Here is a 15,567-nt window from a genome sequence, read left to right as displayed (position 1 = left end):
AGAAAAGCGTTCCCCCTCCTCTCAGACCCGGGAAAACTACGCAAGCCTTTGGATACTGGCCAGATCTCCTAGACTGCTCCTCTTCCCAAGCTTGAGCAGGAAGGAAAAACACCCAATGTACCCTCTCTTATCAGGTCTAGTCTACTGTGAGAAGAAAACAGCTTGGTTCATCTTGTGGCAAAACACAGCTTGGAAAAATACAGCTTGGATTCTCAACTGCAATGTCTAACTCCACGTTAAAGGCAATAGGCAGCTAACCTAAATATCAAATGCAATATCTAATGTCATGTCAAAGCCAATAGGCAGCTGAGCTGAATACAAAATGTAATGTATAATATCATGTCAAAGCCAATAGGCAGCTAAGCTGGATACAGAATGTAATATCTAATATCATGTCAAAGCCAATAGGCAGTTAGACTGAATACAGCATGTCAAAGCCAATAGGCAGAATACAGAATGTAATGGCTAATGCAATGTCAAAGCCAGTAGGCGGCTAAACTGGATACAGAAAGTAATGGCTAATGCCCTTTCAAAGCCAATAGGCGTCTAGGCTGAATAAAAAATACAATGTGCTACTGGTGAACATTGAGCAACTAATATGCGCAGTGGTGAAACACAAAGTCATTGGTCAAACCCAATGAATAGCATCACACCTTCGACCCTGGAGACTGGATGGTGGTGTTGGAACTGCAGGACACCTATTTCCATATACTTGTTCAGCAGGCCCTTTGGCACTACCTGAGGTTTGTGGTGGAACAGGAGCATTTTCCGTTCACTGTGCTCCCCTTTGGTCTCACCAGTGCCCCTTGGGTGTTAATGAAACTAGTGATTGGAGCACACCAAACTTTGGAGGTCAGGGTTGCCAGTCTTCCCCTACCTCAACAACTGTCTGTTAAAGGCAGGCTCACCCCAGGCAGTCTCCAACCACTCCAGGACTATGGTGAACCTCCTGTCATCCTTGGGGTTCACTGTTAATGTGCCCAAGTAACACTGGGCTCTTTTCCAGATGCTCTCCTTCACCTGTGCCATTCTGGTTTATGATTCAGTTTCGTGCCTTTAACCCCAGGGAACAGTGTCCAGGACACTTAGGCTGCAATAATGCTCAATATAAGCTCTTCTGTGCATTGGAATTTCCTAGGTGTCTCTTGCTTGGAGACGCACCCTGCCTCAAATGGTATTAGGACCCCCTGTATGCCTTTCTGCAGATTCCATGAGTTCTGGGGAAGGTCAGGGTTGACCATGCCTGTACAGTAGCATATCCAGAACTTGAGCATCTGTCCTCCTATCCAGTAGGTCCTGCTGTCACAGCAACAGGGCAGGGTTCTGCACCTGGGCCTTAACGATCTCCAACTTCATGCTTGGAGATTGAGCGGCAATAGCTGAACATCTTTGTACTTCCTTTCTTCCTTCATTCCTTCCTCAGGATGTGATTGATGTCATCTTGGCAGCCAGTTGTCCCTTGACAAAGACTATATATGCCTGTTGTTCAGACATATTTTTGGCTTGGTGCATTACTCAACAGATAGACCCCTCCAAGCAAGGTAATCTGATGTTTTGTTATTTGTTTTATCTCTAGGTCTGCAGGGCTTTGCTCTGGGCACAATTAAAGAGTGCCTTTCTGCTTGTATAGCTTTTTCACTTGCTGGAGCCGCCACCCTTGTAAGTCTCCATTTTTCACTTTTTGAAAGGTTTACGACATTTGTTTCCTCCCTCTCCCTTTATCATGCCCCAGTGGGACCTCAACTTTGTCCGTGCATTGCTGATGCGTGCACACTTGGAGCCGCTTCACAGTTGATCCTTGTGTCTTCTCACCCTTAAAACTGTGCTCCTTGTCTCCAGAAGATCAGCATGGTGTATGATCTTAAAACTCTCTGTGTCAACCTGCTGTATACTACCTTCTTCCCATACAAGCTGGTTTTGCGGACACAGGCATCCTTCCTGCCTACAATTGTGAGACGGTTCTACACTGGTTAGAACATCGCCTTGCCGAAGTTTTATGCTCTGCCTAACCCCTCTAAGGAGAAGGAGAGACTCCATCGCTTGGACCTCAAGAGAGCACTGAGCTTTTACATAGACTGTACAAAAAACACTGGGTGGATTATCAGCTCTTTGTTGGATTCTCTGGAGCAAAAAAGGCAAGGCTGTGCAAAAGAGAACCACCTCTTGCTGGTTTGTGCTCTCCATTAAGATCTGCTACACAATGGCTAAACAGCAGCCCCTGGAAGGACTGCAGGCTCATTCCACCAGGGCCAAAACTGCTACCGTTTCATTGGCTCGCAAAGTCCCTGTCCTGGACATTTGCCAGGCGCCTACGTGGGCGTCCATCCATACTTTCAGGAAGGCCTATTGTCTGGACAGTCAGTATTGCGGGGAGAGGCATTTTGCCTCTCAATCCTGCAGAACCTTCAGGTCTGAGTCCTTTGCCTTTGATGAAAACTGGCACGATTCAAATAGGTATTGCTTCGGTATCAGTTCAAAAGATGAGGAGTCTGCAGTTAGAAGTCTATCAGAAGAACCAGTTACTTGCCTTCTGTAACTCTCTTTCTGTTAAGAGTCTCTATCTAAATATAGATTCCTCAACTCCTCCCACATCCAACCCCTGAGCCCCAAAACTAACACCCCCCCCCTCCCCCCCAAGTCAGTGGTTAGGGTCGCTCCATTAATAAGATCCCAAGTCTAGGAATGTGCACACTGGTCATACCAATTTGCTGTTGGGGCTGTGCGTCTGGTGGTATGGGCACCCTTGATAGCAACTGACATCAGTGCTACTTAACACCTGGGTGTACAAGTAAGATCTGAGGCAGTTTTGGAGTTGAAATTGCTATGAAGCCAGTTGAATCCTTCCACCGTAGTCACTGGGACGTTGGAAGCATCTTCACACCCTTTTGTGACCTCACTAATGAAATGAAAGTATTATAACACAACCTTTAGTCCTGAGGATGTGCCATTATACATTTTATAACAATCATTGAATGCCTACTTCAGCATTATGTAAGCTGTGTTTGATAACGGGAGAAAAACATTCAACTGCTAAAGCTAACAAATATCATTTTCAAGAGATCAGTAGGCAAATTAGTTAAATCACATGACGTACAATGGAGTCATCAATAATTAAAAACAGAAGCACATGGGTAGAAACCGCTAGTTATATTGTAGTACATAACTAGTGCAGGCAAACCAGCCGTATTGATATGGCTACAAAGATGAGGCAGGTTTTACGTTTTTTCTTGAATAAGACAGGTAGCCTTGAGGTATATAATTTTACTTGCACCACTTCGATAAATCTAACCTGGAAGTCACTAGATATGTTCAATACTTTGCAAGTTTTGAGGGACAAGTATTTCTATTTGAATTTATTTTTTAAGTTCAAGATATACCAGAACAATCTAATTTCAGGGCAGAGACGAGGAAAAGATAAGGAAGGAGGCGGAGAGAATGACATGTGTCGAGAACAGGATGCAAAAGGAACTTTACTAACAGATTAGGTGACCATTAGTCATCCAGAGGAGCTTCTTCATGTTAGCGTTGCAAGCCTGTAGACTCTGTGATTTTTGGGGCAGTTCATTCCATAGCTCAGTACCAGTTGTGGTACGTTGTTTCCCTCTAAGTATTTTTCTTGTCTATTTGGTGATGGAGGACTTAAGGGGTCATTACGACCCTGGTGGTCTTAAGACTAGTGCACACAGTGAACAGCGTGATGGGTGCTGGTGCACCCTACGCACTGCAACATTGCCGCAGGCTCATTTATGAGTCAGTGTCAATGTTGTAGACTGTTCCCCGCTGGGAACTTGTAACGGGGCCCGCTGGAAGGTGGACGCACTGGCGGCAACCAGAGCGCAGGGCTTCGGCAGACAGTAAAAATTGTCTGCCGAAGTCAAAATGACCCCCCCTAGTGTCTTAGCTGGATCATAGTATCCTTCCCAAACTGGACAGAATATCTGTGGGTGGCTGAGGAATGCAGGTGAGCTGTAGAGTAGTCTGGATAGTACAAAAGTTTGACTAAGAAGAATCAGTTGCTATATCCCGAGAAATTAGAAGATTTTCAAGATGTCGCATAGGAGATTATGTGCAGTCAAAGTGATTGCTTGGGCATCAGAGGGCATCAGTGGGACATTACTTTGCATGAGGTTTTTGCAGCTCTAATTGTGACGGCACATAAGACCGGATCCAGCTGATTAATTGTTTTGCACCTAAGTATCAAATAGTTGAATTTGAAATTGGAAATTCCAACGTATTTTTCTCACAGAATCAAGTCTTTTGGATTTCCCTGACAGCAATATGCTAGTTACGTCTTGGCAAAATCCACAAGTATTGAGGGGGTTCATGAATTTTGTTACTGGATCGATAGATGGGTGGTCATTGACCAGGTAGTGAGGACACAAGAGGTGATAACTTTATGACTGTTCACTAACCTTCAGAATGTTTTTTACACTCAATTTCCTTGACAGAAGTTTGCACCCAAAAATATCAGTATTTTAGAGAGCGAGCAAGACGAATTGTAACACCTGAAAGACATTTTTCCAGATGTAGAATAACCGAAACATATTATTGGAACTGATAAATGTACCACTGACAGAAAATCTTCTGGTTTATGGTTAGCCATAGTCTAATGTAACATGAACAAAATGGTGTGATGTGTCGATATAATGAACCATACATCAAAGAGAAGTCACATTTGCTCCCTGTCCTTAATCACATATGAGCATATTTTAGTTCTGTGCCTGTTCAGTGGCAGTTAACAAAATTAAGATTTGATTTTTCATTACAAACTGCAACTAAGTCAACTCAATGTGACTTTTTTAGGGCTGTATTTCAGTCCTACAGCAAGCAATCATGGTGAATGGTGAATTACAGCATTTCTGTTTTGGTTATGCCAGTCCAGTAATTGAAGATTATTACTCTCTCTGCAGACTGCTACCTGGATAAATGAAAAGAACAGCATTGCCTTGGATGAAAATTGGCACGATCCAAGCAACTTGCAAACAAAGCTGCAGAAGCACCAGACTTTTGAGGCCGAAATCATGGCCAACAGAAATACACTTGACAGCATCCAAATGGTATGGTGATGAAGAAGGGTATGGTTGGCTCATCTGTACACACTTGAGAGACTCTCGGGTGAACTGAGCTCATAAATACATGCTTGTATGATGATAATGAGTAGGTGGCTGTTGGACTGAACAATGGATGGCCTAATGTATTAATGACTATCAAGTGACTATTTACTCTAAAGGAATTATGTAATGTTAAAGCCCAGCATGTTGTGAGACTTGAGTCTGAATGTACTAAAGCTTTTTACTTAGTGGGTTGAGTAAGGTATGTTTACTAGAGTAGGGGCCTGATTTAGAGTTTGGCAGGCAGGTAGCTTTGTCACAAACATGGTGCATATCCTGTCTGCCTTATTAGAAGTGCTTCATGTCCTAATGCGCTTGTAACAGGTTGGATGGGATATGTTTCATGTTTGTGACAGAGTACCACTTTCTGACGAACTCTAAATCAGGTCCTATAGCAAAAAGGGGTTGAAATTCATTTTTAAACTATTGAGAGTTAATTTTCCTATTATCATTTGGGCTGGACTCATCACCTCACTGAACTGCAAAATCTAGCTTTCAGAACGGCCAAAAAATATGGAAATTATCTCCAGTGCAATTATTCATATGTAAATTTGCCTCATGAACATTCATTGTGAATATCTAATAACCCAAACTTGATTTTACTTTTCATTGGGTCGACCAGCATTGCCCTACTACATGGCAGTTGCAGTTTATTCCAGCAGTCATACATTAGCTGGCCATGATAGCTGACTTTTTGGTCCCAAAACTCAATTGCTTTATCTATCATTCAACAAAGGAGTCTTAGGTAAAGGGCCAGTTAGGTATTGGTTGATAACGTTTTTCTTAAGATATTTCAGGGTATTTCTCTTCACCATTTTATGGATCATAATTACTGTTCTTGAGATTGTCTAGCATAATTTGACCTTCTGTGATTCTACCCTAGTATTAGTTTGGTACTGGTTATTTGATTCTGCTGTTCTTGCTAATGGACTGTGGGCTGTTTGCTGTCTACTGGAGAGTTTTCAAAGCGCTACGGTGTAGAGTCTTTAAATTTACATTTGCCCAGTTTGCAGTACATATGATTGCTCATGTCACCAAGGTCAACTAATTTTAGCAAGGAAGTCTTGTATTTTTGTGCACAGCCTCAGACGATGTTTGTAGCAATATTTACTTACCTGGTCTTCTGTAGATTGAAAATATGTTTCTTCATTGTAGGATCTTCATTGATAGTCATAAAACACTTGATTAAGAGGGACCCCAGAATACCAATATATATTGTGAAACAGTTCATACGAGTTTTGTAGGACTGTGTATTAGATCAACAAGAACTTCACAATATAGAGATTTAGGTTACTCTGACACAAACATGACGGATATCCCATCCACAGTGTTATGATCTCCATAGGCTATAATGGAATCATAATACAGCGGACGGGATATCCGTCATGTTTGTGATGGAGGAACCCCCTCCCCCAAACTCTAAATCAGAGCCTTAGCCTACTCGTGTCAGTAAATTTTGGTTTGTTTTGGCTAGCTCATAGTACCACATCTAAACCCCTAACCTGACCAGGGTAATAGATGATATTTGTAACCTCCAACATGAGCTCTCTAATACCCAAGGTCTAACCCTTTCATTTGTTACTTTTGCGTGCCCAAGGTATAAACAAGAAAGATACAAAAATGCATTGTCACCCATATCAATAAGTGAAAGGGGTAAGAATCTGGTAGAGTCGTCCTGATGGTATGAGGAATGGTGTGGCGAAGTATCCAGGTAGGTGGATGGCTTGTACACTGTTAGTTGTGTTGACGATATAATCGTCGACGGTTCCCTCGTCGACGTTTCCCTCGTCGACGGATCTCTCGTCGACGGATCTCTCGTCGACGGATCAGACATTGACGGCGTCTTTGCTAACGGGTCTTTTGTCGACTCATCCTTCGTCAATGGGCCCTTTATAGATGACGGTCGTTTCGCCGACGTATCTTCCATAGGTGCCGTCGTCGGCAGTGCCTTTTTAAACCTACTGGGGCCTACTGGTTTTACTTTTACTGACTTACTGCTTTATGTATTTAAGTTTACCGTGAGGCTCCCACCTCGACGACGGGGATGATTCAAGCATGTGAATCTATGACAGATACCAATACTGGAGAACTGCAGTTACAGGTAAGTAACTAATTTTCTTAGTTGTTGAGGAGGCACTTTTGTTATATAAGGGTGATAGAACTAAGTTTGCGGTCACACAGGTGAGATACGCAGCATCTCTTAAACAAGGTTGCGAAAATGCACAGGGAATACATAGGGCTGCTGTCAGAGCTTAGAGGTCATGTAGAAATACAACTCACTAATATGTTTTGACTGCAATAAACATACACACACTTCGACCGTCTTCCAGGTCTCAAGAATGGCGGTGGAGATTGCTGGAAAATGACAAGTGGAAGTTTAGCCATCTGTACAATGCGAAAGTCACAACCTTTGTACAAGTTGATGACAATCAAACAAATCATACAAATAACTAATAACAAAATAACCAAGTAAGCCGACAATCCCAAAATGGTGCTGCAGGCTACTGATAGCTATGCTAGTTTTACGTGGTTACCTGTGAGCATGTGGTGGCAGCAAGCTTGAAGACAGTCTTTTCGACCTGGTCCTTAGCAGGCAGGGCTGATGAGGACTTGCGTCTTAATCCAAGCAGGACTGCTTACAAGCTAAAACAAGAGCCTCAACAGGATCCGCAACCTGTTTTAGTTTCACCAAAGTACAGCTTGAAAGACAGGTAGCACAGTAACACTCTCCATGAATCTCCACTGGAGCGCCTCTTTGTGTCTATTTAATTCTCGGTACAAGCCAGGTAGTTGGGCACGGTGGTATAATGGGATCTCCATACAGGATCTCCCCTACATCTGACCTGGGCTGCTCGTTACACTTCTGAAGACTATGGGTCCTATATAAGGTCTCCACTGTTCAATGTGTCTCGAGAAAAAGGCATTTGGGGTTTGTATTCACCTACAAATCCTTTAAGAGGAACCTACATGGAGTGGCAGTGAGGGAAAAAAAACAACATGAGATATATTCTTGCATGATATTTCTGCTCCAAAACAAGTTTTGCAAGGAAACATCATGAAACCGTGATAGGCATGAGAAAAATGGGAAACCATGCTTACTATAGATAGCTGATTTATGCGGATGAAAGTGAGATTAAATTTGCATAGTAAACCTTATGCACACCAATAGTGAAGCAATCTAATACTTTTTCCAGATCGGTGCAACTGTATGTGCAAGCCAGACTGCTCCAGAAAGTCTTCACAATGTTGGTGGCACAGAATATTTACTCTCCATACACAAGCATCCGAGATTAGGAGAGCAAGCAGCTGTAAGCAGGCAGTAGCAGTACATGCAGTACTTGAAGCCAGAGTGCTTTGGCATAAATTAACTAATCTGAAGGAAAATGTTGGGGAAAGGCAGAAAAAAATAGACCCAAACTGGGCCTAGGAATGGTGGTTAACATGACAGAGGAATTTTCTGGGATGAGAAAAGCAGATTGTTTTCCACACCAATGTGCAAAAAAAAAGGCAAACTGCAATGTGTGAGCCGGAATGTATTTGTTCAATTAAAAACATGAAGCTGCTTACACTCTACCAGTGGGCAACACTCTATATTTAATCAATGTAAGCAGTTTCCCCCTCAACTAGCAGGTAGCCCACATGTTGAACACTGGAATAACCGAGAACATTAGGTAACCATGTTAAATATTTCGTACAGGAATAAATGGAGTCCTTTTACTTGAACTTTATTCAATTTCTTTCCAGTAGGTGGCATCAGAGCCTGTGAAATACTGTCTATGTGACTAGCTTAACCCTCGATAAAACCCCCAAATTAGGGCTTTAGTAACTTTTTGTATGTTTTAATTATGTCACTGTTGTGCAACATATTATGTTCCAGTAAGAGAGGAATGAACAAAAAGACCGATTATAATGTCAATTTACAGTTTAGAAACCTGATATCCTAATAAGTCAAAAGATTTACTATCACCATCAGCACATAATTGTTTCATAAAGTGCATTTGTTCACGGCTCCCCTGGCTATCTTTGATGGCGCACCCGGGTGCTGCGGCACACAGTTTGGGAACCACTGGCTCAGACTGATCCACACTCAGTCTGCATAGTGTGCTTACCTCAAAGCCACAGTCCTGAGACCTGCAAACACTGCCAGAATCTGTGAAAAAGAACTTTGAAAGACAGAGAAAGGATTTGTCTCCATGGCCTGTATGAGAGGGAGAAAATGTCATCCACCTCTCTTCATAAGAAGGTCACCAGAGAAAAAGGTGTTTCAGACAAATTGCGAGCAAGATCTACCTCAGCAGGTAGGAAGATATCTGTTTGTTCCCCTTCAGGATCATCACTCCCGTCGTTGTCGCATCAGCGTCATCAGCCGACGTCGAGAAGCAATCCTTAGTCAACGGCGACACATGCAACGTGAAAGGACATGACGTCAAACACACTGCTAACTCCGATGGATAAGTCTCTGGCGGGGGTCACCCACCACTCAACGTCTAGCCAGCACCAACATGCTGATACTCCGTCGAGGGCACGCCCAGACCAATTGACGTAGAAACAATCAACGTCGAAGACAACAAAGTTAATTCAAAGATTGAGGTCTCTGCCGACAGCAACAAGATGCCGTTTGACGTAGAGACACATTCCTCTGGTGGCGCAACGTCAAGGTATTCGATGTCAAGGCATTCGGCGTCAAGACATTCTCCTCCAAGGATTTCACCAGCAAGACATTCAACGTCAAGGCATGAGCGGTCTCCGTCTACGACACTGCATCATCGTTCGATGTCGAGACACACCTCACCTGTTCGGGTAACGTCAAAACAAACTTCTACATCGACACACCGTTCACGCTTGCCAAGATGTAGACCAATGATGGCACAAAGAACAACTTCACCTACTGCGACTTTTTTACAAAGTTGTTGCCTCAGCCGCATGACCCTATAATGACCATACCAAATAGGTCCTCTATTGCGTCCTCGAGAGCCTCGTCATAGTCTAGGTAAGTCTCTCCTATAAATATTTCCCCAACATAGTTGGAAAGCCTTAATAAGAGCCCCAGCCCATCAATCTCTGGACTCTCAGAACTAGCAGAGGTATTCCCCCTCGGCATCCCTTCCAAGGACAACATCTCCAACGCCTCCAGCCAAGCAGGCGACAGCACCATCTTCTACAGGCCAACCATCACCGCGAAGAAGGCACAGAACTCCTCGGTCGCACACGAGGAGTAGGTCGCCACAGACTTCCAGACCAAGGTCAAGATCCCGGGCCTCTTGATCCCATCACCAAAGGCTCAGATCTTCTTCCTGGTCTACTGCATCTAGGTCTTCTATTAAAGACTATTCGCCCATGCTAACAGACACTCCTCTGGCAAGAGTCTCTCCAGTGGACGATATAAACACTTTTAATGAAGTGTTGGTTAGAGGAGCTCATAAGCTTAATATAGACCTCCCTGAACCTACAGCGCCATTGTCTGTAATATTTGAAATGCTTCACCATCGCTACTCTTCTAGGCAGCTTCTACTTATGTTTCCTGACACCAGCAAGCTTACGTGCAGCACCTGCAAGAATTATAAAGAAATAAAAGGCCCCAGACCAGGACCCTTTATTTCTTAGAACCGATCCTCCACCAGATTCTGTCATTATAGCTGCAGCCAGGAACACCCGTTCAGTGGCATCCTCATCAACAGTCCTTCCAGACACGGAGAGCAAGCATCTGTACTTGTTTGGGAGGAAGATGTGTGGTACCTCTGCTTCCTTTATGAAGGTATCTAGTGCATCTCTAAACAGGTTTGTCGATAAACTGCCCAGAGAAGACAGACAGGATTTTCAAGAAATCCTACAGGAAGGAGGCCTAGTAACCAATCAGGTAATCAGCACGGCTGCAGATGGCTCGGATCTAGCCACTCACGGATATGCGCATGGTAAATGTGCAAGAAGATCATCTTGGCTTCGTCTAACAGGACTCAAACCAGAGGCTCAACATCGCATCATGAACCTCCCATTCACTGGGAATTCTTTAGTTGGGGCCCACACAGATGAAGAAATGGCCAAAATGAAATCTGAATTGAACACACACAAGGCCGTGGGACTAGAAATGCATAAGGAATACTGTAGAAGGTACAGGCCCTACGATAGACGTCCATACCAGCAGAGGGTTCAAACCCCTCACTGGGCCCAAAGACAACAGCAAAGACAAGGACGGCCTTTCTACCAATCCCGAAAAACAAAAAGCACAATCAGACAAAATCAGTCTGCAACCAAAACATCAGGGAAACAATGAGTATTCCTCTGATCCTGTTACCCACTCCAGTGGGGGGAAGTATTACGAACTATGAAAGCGGTCCATAACAAAAGACAAATGGGTGCTAAATATTGTGCTAAATATTGTCAAAAATGGGTATTCTCTGTGTTTCAAATCACCTCCTCCTCCAGTGCAACCAACAAAAACAGATTGTCATCAACAACCTCTCCTGCAAAAAGAGTTTCTTACTCTGCTACAAAAAAGAGCAATTGAAAAAGTTCCACCTTCACAGAGAGGAAAAGGAGTCTACTCCTGCTATTTCCTGGTACAGAAGAAAGGTCCAGACAGAGCTTTCAGACCCATTTTGGATCTGAGACATCTCAACAAGTACATTTGAAAATATAAATTCAGAATCTTCAAATCTTTCCCCAGTTCCTTCAAGGGGACTGGATGTGTTCCATAGATCTACAGGATGCATATTTTCACATCCCGGTGGCAGTGAAACACCGCAAATTCCTTCGCTTTGTAGTTGCATCCCACCACTACCAATACAGGGTACTTACTACCCTTTGGGCTAAAACCAGCCCCTCGAAGATTTTTCATCCCAACCTTCCCTTGCATGGCTCCTAAATTCCTGCAGTATGGCCATCTAGGCCTCTCATAGGAATGCATTAAAATTCTAAAGGAGTCCAAAAGACCCTCAACACGGCGCTCTTATTCATTCAAATGGAAAAGATTCTTCATGTGGTGTGTCCAGAACAGCTCCAATCCAATTCTGGCTCCAGAGGAGGTTATTCTACCCTACCTCCTTCATCTTGCGAGATCAGGGTTGCAGTTTTCATCAGTTAAGGTACATTTGTCAGCCATTACTGCTTATCGTAAATCGCCCTCACAAGCGTCATTCTTTACAATGCCAGTGGTTAAAGATTTTCTAGAGGGCTTGACAAAAGTATTTCCACTAGTTTGTACACCTTCCCCTCCGTGGGAATTGAACGTGGTCTTGTGTAAACTCATGGGTCCACCCTTTGAGCCTGTAGACAAAGCCTCTTTCAACATCTTACATGGAAGACAGCTTTTCTTGGTGTGATTCTTTCAGCCAGAAGAGTCAGCGAAATTCAGCCTCTGTGTTCAGAAGACCCCTACCTCATTATAACAGGGTGGTTTTGAGAACCCATCCTGGGTGCCAACCTAAGGTAGTTTCTGACTTTCATATTAATCAGAATGTATCTCTTCCAACATTCTTTCCCAAACAGTCTACGCCAGCAGAGAGAACTTTGCACTCCCTGGACCTAAAAAGAGTGTTAAAGTTTCATCTCGATAAGACTAAAGATATCAGACAATCCGATCAATTATTCATAAATTATGGCCCTATGAAAACGGGCACAGCTGCCTCAAAGTAGACTATTTGCAGATGGATAGTCTCATGTATTGTAATTGCTTACCAACTGGCTAACAAACAATTGACTGCCAGATTTAAAGCCCATTCGACAAGGGGCAAGGCGGCAACGGCAGCCCTTCTGAAGAATGTACCCATCTTCGAAATCTGCAAGGCTGCAACATGGAGATTGGTACATACTTTTACAAGGCATTACTGTCTTGATTTAGATGCTAAGACAGACACTCAAGGGGGTCAGACTTCATTAAGAAATTTATTGAATTAAAACAAGGAAACTGCTTGTGCTTCCACCTCTCCGTCCGCAGGGATATGGGATGGCCTTGCTAATCTATTCAGTGCTTATGACTATTGATGAGGATCCCCTGGAAGAGAAGGATAAGCTACTTACCTGTAAATCCTAGTTCTCTTTCAGGGGTATCCTCATCAAAGTCATTGGCAACCCACCCTCCTCCCCGGACGTAATTCTGGAGGTACAACAGTTTAATTGTCTAGCCTACTCCTCTTATCACCGTAAAAAAAAGTACTGACCTAACTGTAACCCATTTGTCACCTCACTCTCACCTCTGAGGCATGGTGGGATACTGGAGGTTCTCAGACCCTTAAAGGCATGGTGCCAGTTTTTTTTATTCTGCTATGTTAATTAGGATGCAGCCTATTGGCTAATAATGCATCTGTATTTTCACTGCAGTTTTTCTCTCTAGATGGGATTGCTTATACTTTCTACGCTCTCTTTTTTGATTACAGAGTGGTATCAGCTCTAATTGAGAAGTGTGATTAAAGAAAAACTTTACAAAAATAAGACATTTTTAGCCTGTTTGTCAACATAGACTGCATGATTGCTTGCACATGTATATGATATATATGTACTAAAATCCTCTACACCAGTGGTTCTCAACCTTTTCACTTCTGTGGACCCCCACTTTCCGATTACTGGAACTCAGGGACCCCCACTGACTCATTCTTGGAGTTGGGGGACCCCTCACTAAGTCATTACTGAAAGCTGGGGACCTAATCTGCTAATAATGTATAATTGTCTAAACAGTCGCGGACCCCCTGAGGAGGCTTCGTGGACCCCTAGAGGTCCCCGGACCACAGTTTGGGAACCACTGCTCTACACAATTTTTACTCTTACATATACATTTAATGCATATACATGTGTATTTATATATGCTCTGTGGTCCTCGCACGTAGGCAGAAATATTCAGTGCTTATGATTTTAATGGGGATACCCCTGGAAGAGAACTAGAATTTACAGGTAAGTAACTTATCCTTAGCTTACTCCTATCTGTCACTAATACTATACTAAAGAGACCACAGCGGGAGTACCCTGTGATAGATCTATTGGGATAGTCTAATCCTCAAACTTTGGAATTATATGCCAGGAAGCCGGTCCAAGTGTGCAGGCTATCCTTCGCAGAATGGAGGTCAGAGTCAGAAAGATCATGGTAACCTCAGCATGAAGTGCTCCTCTCACCTGGCCTAGCATGGATGCTGTTTATATAATGAAACACTGTAGCCAAGTCAAGTCAAAGAAAGCTTTATTTGGCTCAGTACAAAAGCCATAAAAGCACACATATAAATTAATTTGCAATGTATAAAACGTAACTTAATTCATAAAACTCATCAAACAATCATTAAAAACAATGAATGCATAAAATCACTTAGTACAGAAAATATACAGTGTAATATGTATTCTACCCGAACTTATGCAATGCGCAGTTTAACTCACCGACCAAGCTAAATGTGCACATGTACAATAAAAAAGGATCTCATAAAATGCACTTTTGTTCATTCTCATGAAGTTCATGCATGGCTATACCTTCACTTTCCAACAATTCTCCTGCTTCTGACTACAGAAACAAGAAAGCTGTACACAGTGTAGCCCACTATATCAGTTTGACACAGGTGTAGATGCTTTAGTGCTTTTTTACAGCTTTGGATGTTTAAACTACGCAATACACATCTCAATATGCGGCTAAGCTGGTCCTGTATAGATTGCAAAATAACAAGTGGAGTTGTGACTGCTGTATTGAGAAGCCACATGGACACAGGGACAAGTCCTTGTTCTTATATACTCTAGAGGGATACAATACTAAAAGTGGCCCAACCCCAGCCTAAATCTTTTAAGATAGAATCTTTGATTATGTGATGTTTTAAGTAAATAAGGTTCAATAGCTGAGGTAGTACTTAATGGAAGATATGATTCTAAAGACTTCTTGAATTCAGCCTCCCACCTCCTTTGAATTAGCAGCTTTTCTAGTTCGCCTTTCACCTTAGCTTTATGGGATTGAGTAATTACTGATGGTTGGTCATATGGGTTTCTTCTTATAATCAGGTATAAGTTTTCTCTGGTACTGATAACCATTCAATTTTGCAGACTATCCAGTTTAAGTCAGTGGTTGATTACAACTTGTGTCAGGGCTGCTTCGATTCTGAACCATAAAGACAGCCATAACAGAATAGGTGCCAACCTCAATATTTCCCCCAAATATTGCAGTCCCAATTCCTCATGCACTAATACAGAAGGGCCAGAGTTGGGCAGGGAAAATACCCTGCAAAGAAATTGTCTTTGCAGGCTTGCAATTGGAGGATGTTCCCATAACCTCACATCCCCGTACCATAGGTAACGATTGGTCTGGATTTATATATTGTGGTGGAAGCTAGCAGGGGCATGGATCCTAACTTTGATGCAAACCTAAACAAAGCGTCTGTGGCTTGCGATGCTGATTTGCTCTCACGTTCTTCAAGTGCCTTCAGGTAATCTTATTGTCTAATGGGATCCCCAAATATGAGAAGGTGGTCACATAATTAAGTCTATTCCCATTTAC

At 42.9% G+C, this 15,567-nt stretch overlaps 1 protein-coding gene across 1 annotated transcript in view; it reads left to right on the top strand.

Moving 5' to 3' along the window:
* Positions 1–15,567, top strand: part of SPTBN5 (spectrin beta, non-erythrocytic 5) — a 1,780,873-nt gene that overhangs the window by 1,456,149 nt on the left and 309,157 nt on the right. Inside the window, exon 51 of the mRNA XM_069208774.1 lies at positions 4,911–5,057. Coding sequence (XP_069064875.1) covers positions 4,911–5,057 — 147 coding nt within the window. The remainder of the gene's footprint in view (positions 1–4,910; positions 5,058–15,567) is intronic.

This window comes from Pleurodeles waltl, chromosome 9 (assembly GCF_031143425.1).
Source record: "Pleurodeles waltl isolate 20211129_DDA chromosome 9, aPleWal1.hap1.20221129, whole genome shotgun sequence".
Lineage (NCBI taxonomy): Eukaryota > Metazoa > Chordata > Amphibia > Caudata > Salamandridae > Pleurodeles > Pleurodeles waltl.
The sequence above is the reverse complement of the archived record's forward strand: the minus strand, read 5'-3'. Positions and strand labels throughout refer to the sequence as shown.